At 51.7% G+C, this 23,436-nt stretch overlaps 1 protein-coding gene across 4 annotated transcripts in view; it reads right to left on the bottom strand.

Annotated features, from left to right (window-relative positions):
• KIF1C (kinesin family member 1C) overlaps nt 1-23,436 on the bottom strand; it is a 51,813-nt gene that overhangs the window by 3,201 nt on the left and 25,176 nt on the right. For 2 of the 4 annotated variants that reach the window (XM_077916743.1, XM_077916744.1), the window contains exons 3-21: nt 21,304-21,380; nt 20,129-20,334; nt 19,280-19,345; nt 18,985-19,163; nt 17,302-17,413; nt 16,353-16,430; nt 15,624-15,689; nt 14,912-14,990; nt 13,594-13,672; nt 13,151-13,296; nt 11,979-12,151; nt 11,074-11,153; nt 9,538-9,613; nt 7,240-7,319; nt 6,955-7,049; nt 5,398-5,481; nt 3,456-3,636; nt 3,043-3,115; nt 415-1,062 (exon numbers count right to left, since the gene is read on the bottom strand). In XM_077916743.1, coding sequence (XP_077772869.1) covers nt 415-1,062; nt 3,043-3,115; nt 3,456-3,636; nt 5,398-5,481; nt 6,955-7,049; nt 7,240-7,319; nt 9,538-9,613; nt 11,074-11,153; nt 11,979-12,151; nt 13,151-13,296; nt 13,594-13,672; nt 14,912-14,990; nt 15,624-15,689; nt 16,353-16,430; nt 17,302-17,413; nt 18,985-19,163; nt 19,280-19,345; nt 20,129-20,334; nt 21,304-21,380 — 2,578 coding nt within the window. The remainder of the gene's footprint in view (nt 1-414; nt 1,063-3,042; nt 3,116-3,455; nt 3,637-5,397; nt 5,482-6,954; nt 7,050-7,239; nt 7,320-9,537; nt 9,614-11,073; nt 11,154-11,978; nt 12,152-13,150; nt 13,297-13,593; nt 13,673-14,911; nt 14,991-15,623; nt 15,690-16,352; nt 16,431-17,301; nt 17,414-18,984; nt 19,164-19,279; nt 19,346-20,128; nt 20,335-21,303; nt 21,381-23,436) is intronic. The other 2 variants (XM_028703451.2, XM_028703452.2) reach the window with 1 other exon arrangement.

Below are 23,436 nucleotides of genomic sequence, written 5' to 3' on the forward strand. Positions count from 1 at the left end.
CTGGGCGGCTTCCAACAGAACACTAAAATACAATAACCTATTAAACATTGAAAGCTTCCCTAAACAGGGCTGCCTTCAGATGTCTTCTAAAAGTTAGGTAGTTGTTTTTCTCTTTGACATCTGCTGGGAGGGCGTTCCACAGGGAGGGCACCACTACCGAGAAGGCCCTCTGCCTGGTTCCCTGTAACTTGGCTTCTCGCAGGGAGGGAACTGCCAGAAGGCCCTCAGAGCTGGACCTCAGTGTCCAGGCAGAACGATGGAGGGTGTTTTTAGGAAGCAGCTACAATTTCTGCCATAAGTCTGAGGCCAGATTCCTATTCTGGTTTGTGTGGGAATAGAACATTTCTTTGCAACACCATTCTTCACCTTACCATCACTGCCCCCCCAACCCCCCTTGTAGGCCCCCCAGCTCACCTGGGCTGAGATGGGGATGACACGCTCCATCTTGACCACACGGTCCCTCAGCGCCCGGATCTCCTCGTCCTTCATGTTGTTCTGGATCTTCACCTCCTGCAGAATGTCGGTCAGCTTGTCGATGTGGGCCCGGAGGTCGTCCACATCCGCACCGGGGGTGCCTCCTGTGCGGACCTCCGAGGAGCCCCCTCCTCCTCCTCCTCCGCCCCCTGCCGTGCCGTCAGCCTCGCCCACGCCCACCGTGTCCCAGACGTCGCGGGCCACGGCGCGCCAGCTGTCGCGCTCGTTGGGGTCGCGCTTTCCGTAGAGGCGGCACAGCTCCTTCATCTTGACGATGCTCAGGGCCTCGATCTCCTGGCGCGAGTGGCGGAAGTCGTTGAGGGCCACCTCGTAGCAGATCTCCTTGACCGCCTGCATCTTGAGGTCGGCCAGGGTCAGCCAGCGGGGGTCCTTCGCCGCCCGCCGACGCTGGGGGATCTGGTAGACGCGGAGCGGCTCCCGCTTCTTGCCCGAGCTGGGCAGGCCGCAGCGGCGCACGATGGTCTGAACCTTGGTGGCCGGGAGCTTCTCGCGCAGGGATGAGATCAGGCGCCAGCTCTCCTCGCAGGAGCGCTTGTCCGAGTCGTCCCCGCTGTCGGAGTCTGCGTACTGGGGAGACGGAAGGAGAGAGGGGCGCAGCTGAGTTTCTGCAGGGGGGCAGCGGGGACTGTACTGGGCAAATCCCAGAAGTACTCCAATCTTAATGGTTTAGTATTCAAGGGTTTAGCAAACTGCCCTTCTTGAAAAGATATTCTCATCTCTCCTTTATATACCGCCTTAATCGACAGGCCACGGCATAAGACACATAATGTAATAATAAAAAAAGAGAAGTGGGCGGCACAATACCCCCACTGCTTTAAAAGACTATAGATTAACAGCCAAAGGCTTGGTTGAAGAGGAACGTTTTTGCCAGGTGCCTAATGAAGCCTCACGGCAAACCTCCCTGGGAAAAACATCTCACAAGCAGGGAGGCACCACAGAATGGGCTCCTCGATGTATTGCTGCCCTCTGGACCTTCCGTGGAAGAGGCACATGAAGACGGTCCTCGGATGAAGATTCGGGGTTTGGGTTGGCTCCTATGGGGAGAGGCTATACAGTGGACCCTCTGGATACGAACTTAATTCGTTCTGGGGGTCCGTATGTACCCCAAGAAGTCTGCATCTAGAGGCGCTGCTTCTGCGCACGCGTGCGGTGCAATACAGCGCTTCTGTGCATGCACACATGGTGAAACCCGGAAGTATACACTTCTGAGTTTGCCGTGTTTGCAACCCGAAAGTTACGTTACCCAAAGGTAACATAGCCCAAGGGTCCACTCTATTGGGGTCCTCAGCTGTTTGAAGTTTTATAGGCCAAAGCCAGCACTTTGAATTGGATCCAGAAACTAATTGGCAGCTGGTGCAGTCGGGCCAGGATTGGCGATATAGGCTCAAGCTATATCTGGCCACCAAATTCTGCCCCAGCTGAAGTTTCCGAACTGTTTTGCGAGGCAGCCCTGTGCGTAGGATTCAGCAGCACTGCTTCCCCCGACTGCGGAGTCAGAGTCAGTGCAGCCATTATATGCTGAAAAATGGTTTTGCCTTGGTGAGCCGAGTTCCAGTCTCTCTCGCTCACACATACAGAATAGGTTTGTGTGTGCTTGTGTTTGATTTCATTTCCCACTGAGGCACACGGTCACTCAGTGCTATTAGTATAAATACAAATGTTCAGCTCATTTAATACTATATAGAAGCTTTGCTCTCAAGCTTCTCACAGGTGAAGAGTATGTTTATAGAAACCTATATTATTTGTAAAGGGAATATTTTGTACGAGTTAATATTACTTTCTCAGCCTTTTGCAGCTGTGCTGAGTCTTTGCCCTTTCGTCCTTTTGGGCTGTGTGACCCTTTAAAATTTAACAAGTTAGTAACTTTTTAAAGGGACGCGGGAAGCGCTGTGGGTTAAACCACAGAGCCTAGGACTTGCCGATCAGAAGGTTGGTGGTTCAAATCCCCGCGACAGGGTGAGCTCCCGTTGCTCGTTCCCTGCTCCTGCCAACCTAGCAGCTCCAAAGCACGTCAAAGTGCAAGTAGATAAATAGGTACCGCTCTGGCGGGAAGGTAAACGGTGTTTCTGTGCGCTACTCTGGTTTCGCCAGAAGTGGTTTAGTCCTGCTGGCCACATGACCCAGAAAAACTGTCTGCGGACAAATGTCGGCTCCCTCGGTCAGTAAAGCGAGATGAGTGCTGCAACCCCAGAGTCGTCTGCAACTGGACTTAACTGCCAGGGGTCCTTTACCTTTTAAAAAATCGATGAGTTGCAAAAAGAAACACCGGGTGGTGGTGGTGGGGTGCATAGGGGCTGCAATCAGTCCCGGAAACAAGATTGGCTTTGAGATTTATAGGCAGAGATGGAACTGGCTGACCAACTGCCTGTTTGCTTCTGGCTTGCAAACTCTCTGCACCCGGGACCGCCCCCTCTCCAACAGAATGCCAACAAAGAGGGCAGCCTATCGGGTGCTGCTCTGTAAAGTGGGTCACTCCTGCCCTGCCTGCTCCTCCCGCCCTACACTGGGGAGATATGGGGCAACAGGGACAGGTAGACATGTACACACCAGTCTTTGCTGCTCCAGAAGCAAGTCCGCCTCCTCCTTCTCACGACGATATTGCGTCTCCACGTCCTGAAGCCTTTTTGTCAAAAAAGGGTGATGGGGGAAAGGAGAAGACGCTAAATTGTGACAGAGAGACAGGAGAGGTCCCGCTCCACAAGGCACAAGAAACTGCTCACCCAAGAGGCCCCCTCCTTCCCTGCAGACCTTCTTGGGTGCTGAGATCGGCAGAGGGGGTCCCCTCTTGGTTGTTCCTCCACCCCCAGAAGCTCAAAGGGGGTGTGCGTGTGACCCAGGACAGGGCCTGCTCTGCGGTGGCCCCTGAGCTCTGCAACTCCCTCCCCACAGCGGTGCACCTGGCACCTTCATTGTGCAGGCTTCCGGCAAATGATATCACTGACTAGCCAAGACTCGCCCACCTCTTCTCCATCTCCAGCTTGATGTCGATTCCTTGCTTCTCCAGAAGTTCCCGCTGGGCAAAGTTCCAGTCGACTGGCTCGGCCTGGCTCTCCGCGGGGGTGTTGCGCTCCCGTTCCAGCCGCGCCTGCTCTGGGTGGTTGAAGCGGAAAACGTGGTTCTTGCCCATGACGATGCGGTTCCCTAGATAGGGAGGAGGAGATGGGAGGAGGGAAGGAGACATATCAACCAAGGAGAAAGAATTATTAGGGGCCACTGCAGAGCAGGCCCTGTCCTGGGTCTCACCCCCCCCCTTTATAATAATAATATTATAACTTGTTATTTATACCCCGCCCATCTGGCTGGGCCTCACCAGCCACTCTGGGCGGCTTCCAACAAAACACAAAAATACAATAATCTATTAAACATTAAAAGCTTCCCTAAACAGGGCTGCCTTTAGACGTCTTCTAAAAGTTTGGTAGTTATTTTTCTCTTTGACATCTGGTGGGAGGGCGTTCCACAGGGCGGGCGCCACCACCGAGAAGGCCCTCTGCCTGGTTCCCTGTAACTTGGCTTCTTGCAGCGAGGGAACCGCCAGAAGGCCCTCAGAGCTGGACCTTCTGGGGGTGGAGGAACAATTATTGCTCTGGAGGCATCCATATTTCAGGGTGTGCAGACGGTGTTTATGGCGGTACCCACAGAAACTAGCCCATGCCTATGTGTGGCAGCCATTGCTCATTATGGCATGTATGCTCTGCCTTTTTTTCTCCAGGTAGGTAACCTCCCCACCTCCCCATTTAACCCTCCCCCCATAACCCTGCAAGGTAGGTTAGACTGAGAGCAAGTGACCGGCCCCCAAGGTGAGTTTCATGGCCAAGTGGGGAGATTTGAACCCTGGTCTCTCCCGGGTTCTTGTAACCCAACACTCTAATAAGTGCTGCACCACCTCTGGCTTTGGGGCATGTTTTTCCTGCACAAACACGTTGCACACACAGATGGGCCCAAGGAGAGTCTTGCGGGAAGGGAGGCACAGTTCTGCTCTGTTTAGATCAGGATCCTCCCATTTGATGGATGTTTAAAGGGTAAAGGGACCCCTGACCATTAGGTCCAGTCGTGGCCGACTCTGGGGTTGCGGCGCTCATCTCGCTTTATTGGCCAAGAGAGCCGGCGTACAGCTTCCGGGTCATGTGGCCAGCATGACTAAGCCGCTTCTGGCGAACCAGAGCAGCGCAAGGAAACACCGTTTTCCTTCCTGCCGGAGTGGTACCTATTTATCTACTTGCACTTTGACGTGCTTTCGAACTGCTAGGTTGGCAGGAGCAGGGACCGAGCAACGGGAGCTCACTAAGTCACACAGATTCGAACCCCCGACCTTCTGATCGGCAAGCCCTAGGCTCTGTGTTTTAACCCACAGCGCCACCCGCGTCCCTTAACAATCTCACTGTATACAAGTGACAATAAAGTATTTCAATTTCAATTAATTTCAATTTCTTATTACCCTTTGATGGATGTTTAGGTGCATTTTAATGAACAGAGTGAAATATTATGAGTCATTGCAAGAATGAGATGTGTGTGTGTGTGTGTGTGTGTGTGTGGTGTGTGTGTGTGTGTGTGTGTGTGTGTGTGTGTGTGTGTCTAGCTTATTTTTTAGTTGTCATCTTGTAAATACTGTTTTATACATTATAAATGCCTTTTTGATTTGTGAACCAGCTAATATGACATATGCTCTAATTGGTACGTTCAGCTTATTTTTTAGCTGCCGGTTTGCAAACAGTGTTTTATAGTTCGCAATGGTTTGACTGATGATTAGTTAATTGCACTGTGTGATTTATACCGTTCCGTTGTTGTCATTTATTGTTTGCAAGCTGCTTCGGGGTTCGTTTGATTGGAAAGCAGCACAGAATTCCAATAATGGAACTGGTAAATCGAGCCTATTGCTCACTGCACCACTCGGGGAAAGCTGACCTGATCTCAGCACCAGCGGCTCCAGCACCTGCTTCCCGTTGACGTAGGTCTCAGCACCTTCGCGCGGCTCCAGGGTGACGACCACTGAAGGAGGGAGGAGGGGGAGGCAAAGATTAGGGCACACTTTCCCAGAAAGGGTGGGCTAGGTGGTGGTGGTAAGGACCCAAGCAGCACCCGCTAGCACCCTCTCTACTCCTGCCCCCCAAGTCCCCAGGCCTTCTGGGGTTGCTTTGCTAGGGGGGAAAGACCCCACTGGGATGTGAGATCGGGGAAAACAGGAGCACCTATTCCAATGGCCTCCCTGACTCTATAAACTCACCCCCAGGGGCCCCTACCCTATAAAATAAGCGTTGCTCAGAAGAGCGGTTTGCATGACCCACTGAGGAAGATAAAATTCGAAAGCGTGACAATCGAAAGCACACATATTCAAAAGCCAATTGGGAAGAACTTTCTGACAGTAAGAGGCAGTGGTGTAGGTCTCCTCCGCTGGGAGGTTTCTGAGCAGATGAAGAAGAAGAGGAGTTTGGATTTGATATCCCGCTTTGTCACTACCCAAAGGAGTCTCAAAGCGGCTCACAATCTCCTTTCCCTTCCTCCCCCACAACAAACACTCTGTGAGGTGAGTGGGGCTGAGAGACTTCGGAGAAGTGTGACTGGCCCAAGGTCACCCAGTAGCTGCATGTGGAGGAGCGGAGACGCGAACCCGGTTCCCCAGATTACGAGACTACCGCTCTTAACCACTACACCACACTGGCAGATGATGTCAGGCTGTCAGCTGGGATCCCTGCACTGCATGGGGCTGGGCTAGATGACCCCTGGGGGTCCCTGCTAACTCTACAATTCCATGATTGTTCTCGTTTCGTATTGCTAACTGCCCTGTGGTCGTTGGCTGAAGGTTGGCACACACATTTCATAATTTATAATAGTGAAGATGATTCTATAAAACTACTACATGGAATCATTTAATCCTTCCCCCTGAAATGCAGGAATCTCAACTAAAGCATCCGAGATAAGACTGCTTAACCTCTGCTCAGAAACCTCCAAGGGAGGAGAGTCCACCACCTCCCAAGTGTGTCCCTTCCACAGCCAAACAGCTCTTACTTGTCAGGAAGTTTTTACTTACTTTCTTTCTCTTATGTGGTTTCCTAAACTCACTTTGCCCAGGGATATTGGCTTCTCAAAGTCTGGTAGCCATTCACACCTCCAGTGCCCCCCCCCACTCTCTTGCCCCTTAGCGCTGCTCCCCACCATTAAGTCCTCCTCCTTTGGGAATCACTGGCGTACAGCATGAGAGACTGAGAGGGTGGGAGGCAGCCCAGGCCCCAGAGTCAGCGGACCCACACACTGACACCTCCCCGCACCCCTGCCAGGACCCACAGACACCCCAGTACCTGTTGGCATGTGGCCCCACGGCGAGGCCCCCCTGCTCCACGCAAGCACAAAAGAAATGGGAGAGGAGGAGGAGGAGTTATTACAGAAAAGGAACTCGAGATCCCAAAGGGAGGCGACCCTCCAACTTCTCGAAGGTGCCTGTGCTCCTTAAACTGCCCGGCTCACCTTCTCCAGACTCGTTGGTGATGCTGCAGAAGACGCAATGCTGCTCTCTGATGAACTGGCCCGTCAGTTTGATGTCCACGTTCTGCTGGCCAACTCTGCAGGGGGAGAAGGAAGGGTCCCCAGAGAGAGGGAGAAAGAGAGAGAGATGGAGATGGTTTTTGTTGTGAGCTGCCCAGGGCTCTTCGTATGAATACAACTTTGATTAATTAGTAATATGAATAAGGATCAGCTCAGAAGGACCCCTTTCGCCCCTCCGTCCCACAAACCCAGCTCCAAGGGTCTCACCGGGTGATGCCGTCCTTGATGTGGTAGAGGAGGCACTCAGACATCAGTGGATCCTCGTTCAGGTTCACCAGGTGCGGAGTCTGCGTTAAGACAAGAGGCAGGCAGAGATCAACGGAAGCCCTCCTTCACACGGCCATACGCCCTGCCCTCCACAGTCGGTGTTGAATAGTTTGTTTAAATGTTAGGGTTCATTATTGTTTCACAGGATGTGTACCATTTGAAAAGCCAGGGTGCATATCCTGACCTAGTTTTTACAGCTGTGTAGCAGGTGCTGATAAGTCACTGTAGTTAGCTGTGTCAGCAATTGTGAATATAATGGGCAGTATGTACCTTACTCTGCCCTGGTGGATAGACTGGCGACGATTATAGACACTGTAAGATGTATGTTTGGGAAGTTGTTATTAAACCTTGCAAAGATTTATTTGTGTCTCTTCAGTGTTTCCATCTGTGTGGTCTACACGCACTCTGCGACATGTTTCAATGCCCAATAGTTGGAGGCAGCAATAATAATAATAATAATAATAATAATAATAATAATAATAATAATAATTATTATTATTATTATTATTATTATTATTATTATTATTATTATTATTAATTTATTTATACCCCTCCCATCTGGCTGAGTTTCCCCAGCCACTCTGGGCAGCTCCCAATCGAGTGTTAAAAACAATACAGCATTAAATATTAAAAACTTCTCTAAACAGGGCTGCCTTCAGATGTCTTTTAAAAATAAGATAGCTGCTTATTTCCTTGACATCTGATGGGAGGGCATTCCACAGGGCGGACACCACTACCAAGAAGGCCCTGTGCCTGGTTCCCTCTAACCACACTTCTCAAAACGAGAGAACCATCAGAAGGCCCTCGGCGCTGGATCTCAGTGTACGGGCCAAAAGATGGGGGTGGAGACACTCCTTCAGGTATACTGGGCCTTTGAGGCCATTTAGGGTTATATAGGTCAGCACCAACACTTTGAATTGTGCTTGGAAACATACTGGGAGCCAGTCTTTTAAGACTGGTGTTATGTGGTCTTGGCGGCTGCTCCCAGTCACCAGTGTAGCTGCCACATTCTGGATTCATTGCAGTTTCCGAGTCACCTTCAAAGGTAGCCCCACGTAGAGCGCATGGCAGTAGTCCAAGCTTGAGATAACTAGAGCATGTACCACTCTGGAGAGACAGTCCGTGGGCAGGTAGGGTCTCATCCTGCGTACCAGATGGAGCTGCCCTGGACACAGAACTGACCTGCGCCTCCATGGACAGCGGTGAGTCCAGAATGATTCCCAGGCTGCGCACCTGGTCCTTCAGGGGCACAGTTGCCCCATTCAGGGCCAGGAGCAATGCTTCTGAACTCTAGTTGCTGGAAACTGCAGGAGGGGAGAGTTGCTCTTATGCTCGAATCCTGCTTGCGGGTTCCTCATTGGGGCATCTGGTTGGCCACTGTGAGGACAGGATGCTGGAGTGGATGGGCCCCATTGGGCCTGATCCAGCTGGGCTCTTATGTCAGGAGGAGGCCAGGAAGGAGAAAGAACGGTGGTGCTGTGGCTTTTAAAAACCACTGCCCAGACCAGAGCTGCCTGCTGCAAATGTATCAGCCGGGAGAAACTGGCACCACCATGTGGCCATTGCTTGCAAAAACACACACACACACACACACACACACACACACACACACACAGAAGACACCGTATTTTTCGCTCTATAAGACGCACCAGACCACAAGACGCACCTAGTTTTTGGAGGAGGAAAACAAGGGGAAAAATATTCTGAATCTCAGAAGCCAGAACAGCAAGAGGGATCGCTGCGCAGCGAAAGCAGCAGTCCCTCTTGCTGTTCTGGCTTCTGTGATAGCTGCGCAGCTTGCACTCGCTCCATAAGACGCACACACATTTCCCCTTACTTTTTAGGAGTCTTATAGAGCAAAAAATACGGTACTAAGCTGGTCAGCAAACCCTCCCACAGGCTGATTTCACAGAAGCATAAAATTGGATGGGGTCCTGAGGATCGCCCAGTCCAATGCAGGAATATGTTCATTTCCCCCCAAAAAATCTAGTCCAGCCCCCCACAAGGTCTGAGGGACAGTGGACCGGCCCCCTGCTGAAAAGGTTTGCTGACCCCTGGCTCAGGCAATAGAAAAAGACTCCCCCCACCCCAGCTCCATCCCAGGAGACCCTGGGAAGCTTTTGCTTAAATGGGGAAAGACTGAGCCCCCCCCCCGGCTTTGGCAAATTGCAGGCCTCCCCCCACCAGCCGTGCCCAGTGAAGCCTACGGACGCCTGTCACTGCAACACCAATGCTTACCTTCTTGGGGGAAAAGACCCCCACAGTGCCCCCATCCTCCCGGAGAGCCACGCCCATCTCTGCCAGGAGAGCCTCTCTGCAGGGAGAAAAGGGAGACAGGCAGGCAGGTTTCAGATGGGGACGGGTTCAAGCATTTCAGCAGTCCTCAAAGGGGCAGGGCTGCCCTGTGTGTGTGTCTGGTTGTGCGAGAATCAAAGGAAGGAACCAATAAAGGTTGGAAGATTCGGGATGCGTGAAGAGAAGTCCTCCTTCATGTAGCATGTAGTTGAACTTTGGAACTCCCTGCCACAGGAGACAGGGATGGCCACCAACACGGATGGCTTGAAAAGAGAACAAATCCATGGAGGAGGAGGGCTATTAGCCATGGTGGCTCTGGAGGCAGCGATGCTCCTGAACACCAGTTCCTGGAAACCGCAGGAACGGAGAGTTGCTCTTGTGCTCGGATCCTGCCTGCGAGCTTCCCACAGGCGTCTGCTTGGCCACTGTGAGAATGCTGGAGTGCATGGGCCATTGGCCTGATCCAGCAACCAGGCTCTTATGGCCTTTCAGAACCTCCAGGTCCAGAGGCAGTCTATCTTGGTAGTTTGGCTCATGCCACTTTTTGGCTTTGCATGATTCATCTGCTGGCGCTCAACTGCTTCCATTCCCCATTTCCACAGCCAGAAAGGGCTTGAAGAATTATTTCATGCTAATATCTGTGGGTGGTATTCAACTCAAGCTTTTTCTCATTAAAAAATAAGCAGCGTGACTAAGTTGTATCAATGGATTTCAATGTGTCTACGCTCTGAGTCCGTGGCGGTGTAGTGGTGACGTTGTCGGACTAGGACCTGGGAGAGGACCAGGGTGCAAATCCTCCCACTTGGCCATTAAGCTCACTGGATGGTGACTTTGGGTACCAGTCACTGTCTTCTCTCAGCTTAACCTTCCTCGCAGGTTGATATTTGGGGGATTAAATGAGAAGGAAGGGGAGAAGGGAAGAAGAAGAAGAAGAAGAAGAAGAAGAAGAAGAAGAAGAGGAGGAGGAAGAGGAGGAGTTTGGATTTGATATCCCGCTTTCTCACTACCCTAAGGAGTCTCAAAGCGGCTAGCAATCTCCTTTCCCTTCCTCCCCCACAACAAACACTCTGTGAGGCGAGCGGGGCTGAGAGACTTCAGAGAAGTGTGACTGGCCCAAGGTCACTCAGCAGCTGCATGTGGAGGAGCGGAGATGCGAACCCGGTTCCCCAGATTATGAGTCCAGGCCACTTTGTGCTCCTTGGAGAAAGAAGGAGGGACGTAAACACGACAAAACGAATCAATGATAAAACAAAACTCAGCTAAACAACACCTTGTCTGCCTACAACAGCCTTGGCCAACCTGGCGCCCTCCAGGTGTTTGGAACTATAACTCCTTCCCACCCCAGCCAGTATATTTGCACCCACCACATTCCTTGAGGGAAAGAGACTACATGCTGCTCGGATACAAGCGAACATTCTTGCTTGGGGAGGGGGGATTTGCAAGGGAGACCCCCGTGCCAGAGGGGCTTATCCCACTCACCGCTCCATGCGGATGGCCTCTGTTTTCCGCAGCTTTTCCTCCCAGGTCTCGTTGAGCTCTGCAATGATCTTTTCCGTCTCCTACGAGGACAGGGAAGCAACTCAGGGCACAGGCGAGGAAAGCCGCTCTGTTTACCACCATTCCCCGCCCAACTACTCCCTATGGCCCGTTATAAGAGAGTGCCTGCGGTGCAGAAAAGACGAGGCAGCAGGCCGCAGTGAGAGAGTGTTTCTGCTGCGAGTGACGCTGAATTGGAGAAGCTCAAAATGGCAGGATGTGGGGAAATGGCTAAAGGCTTGAAGATGTGCTGGTCTGATGGGACACAAGTGGGAATGAGGACCCTCAGCTCAGGACCAGCTAGAAAGCCAGACCAAGCCTTTGGTGAGAGGACGGAGGGTGACCGAGATAATTGAGGGTCTGGAAACCAAGCCTTGGGAGGAACAGTTGAGGCAACTGGGTCACTTGACTGTGTGTTTGTGTGTGTGAGGGGTTGGAGGAAGAGCAATAATAATAATAATAATAATGATAATTATTATTATTATTATTATTATTTCTACCCCGCCCATCTGGCTGGGTTTCTCCAACCACTCTGGGTGGCTTCCAACCGAATATTAAAAACAATACAGCATCAAACATTCAAAACTTCCCTAAACAGGGCCACCTTCAGTTGTCTTTTAAAAGTAAAATAGTTGTTTATTGCCTTGACATCTGGTGTGAGGGCGTTCCACAGGGCAGGTGCCACCACCAAGAAGGCCCTCTGCCTGGTTCCCTGTAAGCTCACTTCAAGACGCGTTGCCCCCTCTCCAGCTTTCCCAAGCCTGGGGCTTTTCCCTGGGGCAGGTTAGCTAGATGCAAGTCCCACTTTCCGAGTGGTTTGGAGTTAAGCGCCCTCCGCCCAATCTCACCTGGAGCCTCTCCATGGCCTCTTCTGTGCAAATCATCTCCTCCTCCATGTCGGGGTACGACTCAGACTCCCCATTGAGGGGCAGGGGCTCCAGGAGGAGGGAGGAGTCCTCACCCGGGGCAAAGGGAGAGATGGGGAGGCCCAGTCCGCCCCCCGGGTCATCCGGTTTGGCACCTGCAGAGTGGGAAAAACACCACCATCAGGAACACAGGGAGCCAGCCATTGCGCCCTCTTCCTCCTTCCTTCCTTAGCTGCAATTGCGGCACTGCAGAGGGTTGGGCTGGATGACCCCTGGGGGGCCCGTCCAACTCTGCCGCTCTATTATTTCAATCTGTCAGAGAAGGAAGAGCAGAAATTGCTTAAGAGAATAAGAAGAGTCTGCTGGATCAGGCCGAAAGGGGGCCCCATCTAGTCCTGCATCCTGTTCTCTCTGTGGCCAGCCAGGTGCCTATTATGGGATCCAGGCAGAAGAGTCGCTCACCCCTCCTGGGGTTTCCAGCATCTGGCAATGGGATGCATGGCTGCCTCCAAATGTGGAGGTAGAACAAAGCCACTGTGGCTAGTAGCTTCTCTGCCCCCGAATCCTAGGTGTGTCACCTGAAATCATCTGCAGGACTTAAGAGTTTGCAAGGTGTTCTCAAAACTGCAACATCAGCCTCATTCCTTTTTTCTCATCCCTCCCCCACACCCTTGTCTTGTGTAACGTCTACCCTGATGGAAGAATACCGGGGAACTTGCCTTGGCTTCTTGCCTAGATAGGTAAAGGGACCCCTGACCGTTAGGTCCAGTCGTGGCCGACTCTGGGGTTGCGGCGCTCATCTCGCTTTACTGGCCTAGGAAGCCGGCGTACAGCTTCCGGGTCATGTGGCCAGCATGACTAAGCCGCTTCTGGCGAACCAGAGCAGCGCACGGAAACGCCCTTTACCTTCCCGCCGGAGCGGTGCCTATTTATCTACTTGCACTTTGACATGCTTTCGAACTGCTAGGTGGGCAGGAGCAGGGACCGAGCAACGGGAGCTCAACCCGTCACAGGGATTCGAACCGCCAACCTTCTGATCGGCAAGCCCTAGGCTCTGTGGTTTAACCCACAGCGCACCCACAGCAGCTAAATCCCCAGCGCTCAGACTTCACCCCTTCCCTCCCTTCCTCTGGGGCACTCTCCTGCCCCCTTACCCGCGAAGGTGGTGGCCGAGAGCCCCTGGGCAGAGAGGAGGTCTCGGAGCCTGGCCACCTCCTCTTTGAGCTCCCGGATGAGGCGGGCGTTGGGGTCTTCGTTGATGACGGCGTTGCAGCGAATCTGCTTGGTGCGGTCGGCATAGCTGGATGGGGGGGGGAGTCGGGGTGTTTATTTATTTGTTGCATTTATCTCCTACCTTTTTCTCCAAGGTGGTGTACAGCTCCCCCCCCCTTACAATTCTATGATTCTTTGATGGGAAGGCAAGTGTGCAAGAGAGAGAAACAGCAAGGGAATATCTGGGCTGCTGTGTTCTTTGCCCCCCCCCCCCCCCATGGAGGGGAAACTCTCTGGCGACACCAGGAAGGAAGTGGGCAGTGGGAACAGAATGGGACGAGAGCTCCCCACCCCCCGCCCCAATTCATCTGCTTCTTCAGCTCACCGGAGGGTGCTCAGTGTCTCCTCATAGTTGATGTCAGCTGGGCTGAGGGCAGCGATCATGGCTGTGCGGGAATTGCCCCCTGAGAAATAATAAAAAGGAGGGGAGAGAAGGTAAATGGAGGGGAGAAGGGTGGACTGGAAGTGCTTCTACTTCCTAGTTTATCCCCCCACCCTTTGTGAAAGGCCAAGAAAGCAAATAGACCATATGCAAAGGCTCCTACATTTTTAGAAATCCGCAGGAAAAATGGCAGAGAACACGGAAACTTATTATCTCCAACCCTAAAGGAGCAGCGTCCCGCCCCCCGCCCCCCAGTTTATATCTATCCCTCTGTCTCATTTACATGCCACCTTTCCCTTCAAGGAGCTCAATTTGACCTGCAGATGGTTCTCCCCACCTCCTCATTTAATCTCCACAACAGCCCTGCCAGGTAGGCTAGGCTGAGAGAAGACTGGTCGCAACTCAAGGTCACCCTCAGGGAGCTTCATGGCCGCCAAGTGGGGGGAGGACTTGGACCCTGGTCTCTCTCAGGTCCTAGTCCTGACCCTCTTTTTTTTTTTTTTAATGATATTTATTAAGAATTTTAAAATTACAAAAAAGATAAAGAGAAAAAGAAAAAATAAATAAATAAATAAAAACAATAGAAAGACAAACAGCAGTCAAACAATACAAATCAAAATCAAAAAACAAAAGCAAAACACATCACACATCAAAATCACAAAACAAGAATAAACCACAGAAATTTAAAAACAAATCCAATATTCCCAAATCCTTAACTGCCATGACCTTATTTCATCGACCTCCTCACACCTCCCTTTTTTGTATTCTAGTTATTAATTATAACAGCAAATCCTTTCCATTTTTCATAATATCCTGTCATTAAATTACCTTGATCTATTTTAACCTGTATTACATAAAAAACCCTAAAATTTAAAACTTAAGTCTTATTCATACCACTTTCTCCTAACCTTAACATATTCTTGCAAAACTCTTTTTAACATTTCTGCTAAAGCCAAATAATTTCATTCCAACATTTTTCTAATATTCATTAATTTTCCAGAACAATCCCAAATAAAATTTTGTTTTTTTTTAGAAACTTTCTTCCAATCTTCATCCAACGTTCCTCTAACCCCTATTCACCACCACCGGCAACAAAACCAGGGAACCTTTTTCTCCTCCCATCTAGGGTCGTAGATGGGAGGCTGGTTTTTTTATTTTAAAAGTTAAATCCATCCAAATTCATCTCTAGCTGCTTTCAACTTCCCTACACCTTCCGCCTCTTCCCCACACCTTGACTCACATCCCAACCCCAATCACTCACCCAAGTTCTCTTTCAGCAACCAGGTGAGCACCGAGTCACGATAGGGGATGAACTCAGACTTCTTTTTCTTGTTGTTTTGCTGGGGGGGGGGTCAAGAAGGAGGGAGGCAGGTGAAAAAAGGGGGGACGATTCCTCTCTTTGCCCTCCGCCCCATCCAATAACACCACCTGACCCCTGTTTCTATTTATTTTGCATTATTATTAATAATAATCTTTAAAAAGGGAATAAATAAAAAGGGGAAATGTGTTTCATAACACTTTATATGCAAATGACTTGTTGTTGTTTAGTCGTTTAGTAGTGTCTGACTCTTCGTGACCCCCTGGACCAGAACACGCCAGGCTCTCCTGTCTTCCACTGCCTCCCGCAGTTTGGTCAAAATGCAAATGACTACAATTCCATATAGATGCTTCTCTAGTACACAGGTATACAGCTGTTATTATTATCCAGATTCATATGTGGTTATTTATAACCTACTGGTTTTTTAAATGAATGCATTCCAGGTATTGCTTTTATTTATTTCGTAAAATTCAACACACCGTTTGATTTTGTATAAAAAGAGCACTTTACAACAACAACAAAAAAGAGCAATGAAACTGCCACTAGGAAAGCATTGCATCCGTGATTAAAGCCTTTGGAAGTTAAAATGAAAATGGGTTAAGCCTGGAACCCCAAAGAAGAAGGACCCCCCCTCCCTCACAAGAGGGCCACTCACCATCTCTGCCAGCGCGGAGATAACTTTGCCCAGCGTGGTCAGAGATTTGTTGATGTTGGCGCCTTCCTGAAAAAGTGGGTGAAAATAATTTACAGAAACTTAGAATTGTAGAGCTGCAATGAAGGAATCACAGCTAACTTGTTAGAATTAACTTCTCTGCCTGCCTGCCTGTCTGTCTGTCTGTCTGTGTCTTCCTGTGTCTCCCCCCCTCTCTCTCTCTCTCTCTCTCTCTCTCTCTCTCTCACACACACACACACACACACACACACACACACACTCCCCCTATGGCAGGCACACATGCACCCCATTGCCAGGGGAGTCTTACTCTAGCCAGCAGTTCCCAAACCTTTTAGGGAACTCCACTACCCTCCTGGTTCCATATACCCGCCCCCAGTGCCCCCTCCCCTGCCCTATAAAAAAAGCATTATTCAGAACAGCGGTTTGCACGACAGACTGAGGAAAATAACAACCCTACAAAAGGCAAAGCAGCAACAGATAATTGCCCATATATTCAGAACCCAGTTAATACAACTTCGCTCAATTAATTCCGCAATCTTGACCTAGCGATGCCAGCTTTGCAAAGTCTGGTAGTCACAGGCCTCTTGCTTCTTAGTGTCCCCCCTAGATAATCCCACCGCCCACCCCAGGGAGGGGAACCACCCACTTTGGCAACCACCGCTGTAGGTTGCCAAGATGGCGGCTTCTCGGCATGCGAGGCGGAGCGCTCACCTTTAGCCTCGTGCCCTTGGCTCCTGACGAATCTGCCCGCTCGCTCCCTGCCAGGTCCACCAGGCTGATTTTGCTGACCTGAAAAGAAAGGACCCAGATAGGGGGAAAAGGAAGGAAGGAAAGAAAGGAAGGAGTGGTTTTCCTCCCTTGTTCCGTGGTGCTGTATGTACTTGGGATCAGGACCCCCTTTATCCCTTCCTGTCCCAGATACTGAATCACAGGAGACGACAACGGCAGAGAAGCGGGCATATTTTCCTCCCTTATAGATGTGGACTCCCTCGGGAGGTTGTGGACCCTCTCTCATTTGATAATAATAATAATAATAATAATTTATTATTTGTACCCCACCCATCTGGCTGGGTTTCCCCAGCCACTCTGGACGGCTTCCAACAAAGATTAAAAATACATTAAAATGTCACACATTCCCTGAACAAGGCTGCCTTCAGATGTCTTCTAAAAGTCAGGTTGTTGTTTATTTCCTTGACATCTGGTGGGAGGGTGTTCCACAGGGCGGATGCCACCACCAAGAAGGCCCTCTGCCTGGTTCCCTGTAACCTCGCTTCTTGCAGGGAGGGAACCACCAGAAGGCCCTCGGCGCTGGACCTCAGGTATACTGGGCCTTTGAGGCCGTTTGGGGCTTTCAAGGTCAGCACCAACACTTTGAATTGTGCTCAGAAACGTACTGGGAGCCAATGTAGAGGCTGATGGTTGCTTTAGCTGAGATTCCTGCATGGGGGGGGGTTGGACTAGAGGACCTTTGGGGACTTTTGGAGCTGAGAGAAATGGGGTCCTGGGCACGAAGCTGTAGGCAATGCACAGCTGTCAACGTGGCAGAAGAAAGAGCAGGAGCAGGCCGCCTGTCTGCTACAGGCGAGTAGCAGGAGTGCAGTTTGCCCATAGCCCTGAAGGCTCTGCCCCCTCCTGCCCCCCAAGGCTGCAGGCACTTCACCTTCTCTGTGTCGAGGTCTGTGAGTTCGTCGTGGCGGCGCTGCGTGAACACGATGGTGAAAACGGCATGGGAGCGGCTGCTGGTTTCGTTCATGTTGGTGGCTGCAACAGTCCTGGGAACAGGGAAGAATATTCAGGTGTGAGAGAGAGACAGAGAAGACTGAGCATTTCCATCTTGGATGGTGGCAGACTCTCCTTCCTTGGAGGTTTCTAAGCAGAGGTAGGGTGGGATTCTGGAGCTGTGGTTCCTGCATAGCAGCAGGGGGTTGGCGCTGGAGTTGAGTTCTGGATTTGATATCCCACTTTATCACTACCCAAAGGAGTCTCAAAGTGGCTAACAATCTCCTTTCCCTTCCTCCCCCACAACAAACACTCTGTGCGGTGAGTGGGGCTGAGAGACTTCAAAGAAGTGTGACTGGCCCAAGGTCACCCAGCAGCTGCAGGGAAGCGAACCCAGTTCACCAGATTACGAGTCCACCGCTCTTAACCACTACACCACACTGGCTCAGTGTGATTCACACAGTGATTCACATTGGTTGGGCTAGATGACCCTTGATGATCCCATCCAACTTCACCATTCTGAGTCGATGGCTCCCATCCCTCCTCCTAACCAGCCACAGATCCAGGCTCACCTCCTTCTCTTAGGTGCCATGTCACTTGAAATCTTCCTTTTGGTTCCAAAAGAAGCCAGGGATATCTTGGCTCAGGGTCCCTCCGCTAAGCCCCATCTCCTCTCATAGCTAAGAGGGGAAACCCACAACTCCCCACATAAAAGGTCCAGCCGTGGCCAATGCAGCACCAAGGCCACCAACATGGATGGCTTTAAAACAGGTTCGGACAATTCCATGGAGGAGGAGAGGGCTCTTGATGGCCACTAGCCAGAATGGCTTTGTCTCCGTGGTCCAAGGAAGCGAGTCTTCTGAATCCCAGTTGCTTGAAACCACAGGAGGGGAGAATGGCTCTTGCGTTCGAATCCTGCTTGTGGGTTTCCTGGCTGGCCACTTTGAGAACAGGGTGCTTGAGTAGATGCCCCCCTCCCGGCCTGATCCAGGAGGCTCTCCTTATGTTCTGGGGTCCCTGCTCATAAGGACAGCCTGCTGGGTCAGGCCGAAGGGGCCCATCCAGTCCTGCATCCTGCTCTCCCAGTGGCCAACCTGATGCCCAATATGGGAAACCAGCAAGCAGCATCTGAGCACAAGAGCCCCTCTCTCTTCCTGCCATTTCCAGCAACTGGACTGTGGTGGCAGAGCAGAACCATCCTGACCAGTAGCCACCGATAGCCCTCTCCCCCTCGAATGTGTCTCTTTTCAAGCCATCCAAGTGGTTGGCCACCCCTGCCTCCTGTGGCAAGGAGTTCCACAGTTTGTGCTGCATGAAGAAGGACTTCCTTTTCACCCATCCTGAATCTCCCAACCCTCATGGGGTATCCATCCAGTTCTAGTGTTGGGAGAGAGGCAGAAAAACTTTCCTCTGTCCGGTTTCTCCATGCCAGGCATTGTTTTATAAACTTCCATCGTGTTGCTTCTCACTCGCCTTTCCTCCGAACTGAAAAGTCCCAGGCGCTGAACCTTTCCACATAGGGCCTTCACTCCACCACCGCCCCCTCGATCATTCCGGTCGCCCTTTCCCGGCTCCACAATACCCTTTCTGTGGCGAGGCAGCTCCCCGGTCCACAGAGGCATACCTGGCTTTGTTGCCGCAGTCCATAAGGTCGGCAATGTCTTCGTAGGAGGTGACGGCCAGCTTGGAGAGGTCCTCGACGTAAGGGCCCATGATGGGGTGCTCCCGCACGCGGAGGTTCCCGCGGCTCTTGGGGTTGAGGAGGTCGCGCACGCGCTCGCAGTAGATTTCCATGTAGCTCACCTGGGGAAGCGGGCAAGGCGGGAGGGGCAGGCTGTGAAAGGGCGCAGCCGGCCAGCCGGGAAGGGCAGCGGAGACGAGGGGCACAGGGGTCGGGCGGGGAAGTGGGAAGGACTTACCTCCACGGAGTACGAGAGGTTGGGGCATTTGTTCTCGTTCACTCGGGCAAAGAGGTCTTCGCAGAGCTGGAGGGGGGAAACAGAGGCAGAGGAGGTGAGATGCCCCAGCCGCATCCCAGGGGGAACCACGGTGGACCAGGCTTCAATTCAACCAGGCAGAGGTGGCTGTTTGTTTCAGGGTACAGGTTAGTATTGTACACTGTGTATTTGCTGAAACTAGGATGTAAACCTGCTGGAGGCGACTCTGGAGAGTCCCATGGACTGCAAGAAGATCCAACCTCTCCATTCTGAAGGAAATCAGCCCTGAGGGCTCACTGGAAGGACAGATCCTGAAGCTGAGGCTCCAAGACTTTGGCCACCTCATGAGAAGAGAAGACTCCCTGGAAAAGACCCTGATGTTGGGAAAGATGGAGGGCACAAGGAGAAGGGGACGATGGAGGACGAGATGGTTGGACAGTGTTCTTGAAGGGACCAGCATGAGTTTGACCAAAGTGCGGGAAGACAGGAGTGCCTGGCGTGCTCTGGTCCAGGGGGTCACGAAGAGTTGGGCACGACTAAACGACAAGGACGTAAAGCAACCTTTTGGTCATTTCACCATTATTGCCTCCTCTCCTCGGTGCCTTGCCACTCATTTCAGGGGAGCGGAGTGCAACTTATTTGGCCGAGTGGTTAGAACGCTCAGCTGCCCCTTAGCTGTGATTTCTGGACTGCAGCAGGGTAAACCAGATGACCCATTGGGTCCCTTCCAACCCTACAATTCTGTGTTTCTATGCTATAACGGTCCTGGGGCTCCCGCCCGCCATTCCGCCTCTCCCTCCAGGCCCTGGCCCCACAGACCCCGGGGCCCACCTGAGGGATGATGCCTTGCTGGTCCTTCTCCTGCTTGCCCATCATAGTGTAGGACTTGCCGCCGCCCGTCTGCCCGTAGGCGAAGATGCAGACGTTGTAGCCCTCGAAGGAGTGCAGGAGCATCTCCTCCCCGATGTCCTTGTAGACCTGCCTCTGGGAAGCAAAGTTGGGGTCCTCCTCCTGGAAGGGAAAAGAATGAGCCAGCACTGCACCGAGTGCAACACCTTAGAAAAACGGGGGAACGAGGCATCAACACACAAATCCGTCTCAAGAATCGGAACAGAATCTGGTGGCCGCGGCCCTTAAAATCTGTTTCCAGTTTTTTTGGGAGGGAAACTCATTGAAATCTCCACAAATATGGCATCACACCTCTTTGCAAATGCCATAAATGTTTTCTTCTGTATCACCTAATCGTTGGAGGGGTTGCAATAAACTTGGTGCATGTTATCATTTATGGTGGCGATGCCGGCTGGAGCGAGGTTTTGGGGATTTGACAAGAACAATAAATATTACTAAGAAAACTATTGTCTGTTGTCCAAAATTAATGCCACTGAACATTTTTGATGATACCAATGTAGATATGTTGTCAAAAGAATTGGTCTTATGCAGTACATGAAATATGGAAAACAGCCCCAAATCTTACACTTGGACGCTGCAAAGGAGAAAATTACGCATAATTTGAGATTTCAACAAGGTCTGCAACCTCCTGACACTTTTTATATGGTTTGGCATTCCTTTATGACATATGCAGTGGAACCATCATTTTCAAGACACCCTTCATAGCAAGTCTGCCATATTGGAACTAAACATGATGATATGAGAACGCTGATAGTCTTTCCTTGGACTTGGTTATAACCAAGAAACCCTGCCCCCCACAAGCCTTGCACCAGGTTCAAGGGGCTACAACCACCAATGCCATCTTCCTCCTGGCCCCCAGTCCCAAGGGGCTGGCGCCGTCCTCAGCCAGCCTCCCCAAAGTTCTGCACTACAACTCCCATCACCATCCCCAGCCAGTACAGCCTTATGGTGCTGGTAGGAGTTGCAGTCCAGAACACCCAGGCGGCACCTGGTTGCGGAAGGCCAGCTTAGGTTTCAACTCCATTCTGCCAATTCGCCATCAGCAATAGTTCCGCACCTGGTCCTCATCCCACCTGCCCGCCTTCTAAGAAACTCACCGAGGTGTGAGACCAGTAGGAGTAGTCGAAGGTGAAATTCTTGAGGCCATCTTTTGCCTGTTTGGGGTTGGCGATACCTGCGGGGAAAGAAGGATTTAAGAGTCGGGCATTTCCCAAAGAGCCAGACTTTAGGGATTTGGTACCGCTGAGGTCGGGTGGCCTAGCCGGGATTCCTGCATTGCAGGGTGGGGTTGGACCAGGAGACAATGGCGTAGGAAGGGGTTGTGTGGTGGGTGCAGAGTGTTGGGATACTGCCAGGGAGACATCATCCATCAAGACTCCACGTCGCCTCCGGACGTCCATCGATCTCCCATAGACACGCAGTATCAGCAATTAGCGACACGAGCTCCAGAAATAGCTTGCCACATTCCAGAGCTGATGCACGCTCTTATCAGCAGATAATGCACAGCGAAAGATGCACGCAGGAGAGCATTATTTACAATTTTATTCAGCGTTGGTCAGAACAAAGAAAACATGGCTGCCTGCTTCAGTGTCTCAGGCACAGAGAGAGAAACGAAAGCAAAGACACAACAGAAACATCCTGTGAACAGGAAATATGCAGACTCTGTGACTCACAAAGCCTGCTCCCTTTTAAGGTGGAACGGAAATATCCTAACACAGAGTGCCCCGGGTGTCATCACTGAGGGGAGGGTGACAAAACGGCAGAAATATGTGTTTTTAAAATAAAATTTTTAAAAATGGGCACACGGCACTTTTTTTAAAAAAAAACATACAACTCCCGCATCCACCTTCCTATGCCACTGGTAGCTAGGTGAGGCGGGGGGCACTGGGCGCCACATCGCAGGGCCTGCTGTGTGCCTCTCTCCTGAGGATCTCTCCTGAGGAGGAGTGGGCGGGCAGACTGCCTGCAAGCTCCACACTGCTTTTTCAAGCAGCCCGGGGCTTGCGTCTGCCCACAGCTGAGAGGAAGACTCCACGCAATGTGCCCTGCCTTGGCTCGCCCTGCCCCCAGCTGCAGGACGTGCACGCTGAACTGGGCACCTGAGTGGCTAGCTACACCACTGCCAGGAGACCCTGAGGGTCCCTTCCAACATTATATATTAATTGCCCTTCTTCTCCCTGTGAACCTGGAGGGTGCAAGAGGTTAAATAAGTGGGGAGACGCCGCTAATATTGATGGCCGCAACCGTAATTTTGCAGGGGGTCAGGCCAGATGACCCTCTGCATCCCTTCCATCTCTACAGCTTTTTATCCCCTCTGCTGGGTCGCAGAAGACAGCGCTCTTGGCGCAGAGGTTGGATGGATGCCCAGAGGAATTCAGCCTGCAACCTACCTGGCAGGGTTGTTTGGGGGATGAGAGGGGGAGAGAGAACCACGGGTGTCACCTTAAGAGCATATGAGCCTGGCTGCTGGGTCAGGCCTCTCGACCAACATCCTGGAAACTCACAAGTAGGATCCGAGCGGAAGAGCAACACTCCCCTCCTGCGTTTTCCAGCAGCTGGTGTCCGGAAGCATCGGTGCCTCCAATTGTGTAGGCAGAGCACAACCACCCTGGCTAGGAGCCATCAATAGCCCTCTCCTCCTCTATGAATTTGTCCAATCCTCTTTTAAAGCCTCTAATCTTGAGTTCCTTGGAGGAAAGGCAGGATATAAATAATACAAGATAAAAATAATAAAACGCTACAAGGGCTCTCCTCTCTCTGGTATTTGGGTTTGGTGGTTGGCCTTTAAGGAGTGGAGGTTTGTCCCTGAGTATAATAACAGAGTAACGGAGTTCACGGGGACCCTCAGAGGCCATCCAGCCCAACCCCCTGCAGTGCCAATGGTTGCATCTGGGAGGAAAGGAAGGAAAAGGAAAAGGAAAAGAAAGCTTCCTCTCCAAAAAGCTGAGAGGAAGTAGAGCCAGGACAGGACCAGTGGCGGAGGAAGCCGCTCAGGCGCCTGGGGCGGTGTGCCCAGGGGCAGGGCACACTGTGGGGCCTCCGGAGTCTGCCTGCCTCCTCCCACTCAGCTGCGCTACAGCTGGGGGGGAGGCAGCGGGCGGACCGTTTGGGCAGCACGGAGCCTGCACACGCCCAAACCGCTGTGTCTCTCTCCCAGGAGAGATGTGTGGCTCGGGCACACTGCAGGCCCCGCAAGGAGTGCGCCCGGCATTTTGTCACCTCAGTGGTGA

This window comes from Podarcis muralis, chromosome 13, assembly GCF_964188315.1.
Source record: "Podarcis muralis chromosome 13, rPodMur119.hap1.1, whole genome shotgun sequence".
In the NCBI taxonomy this organism is placed as follows: Eukaryota; Metazoa; Chordata; class Lepidosauria; order Squamata; family Lacertidae; genus Podarcis; species Podarcis muralis.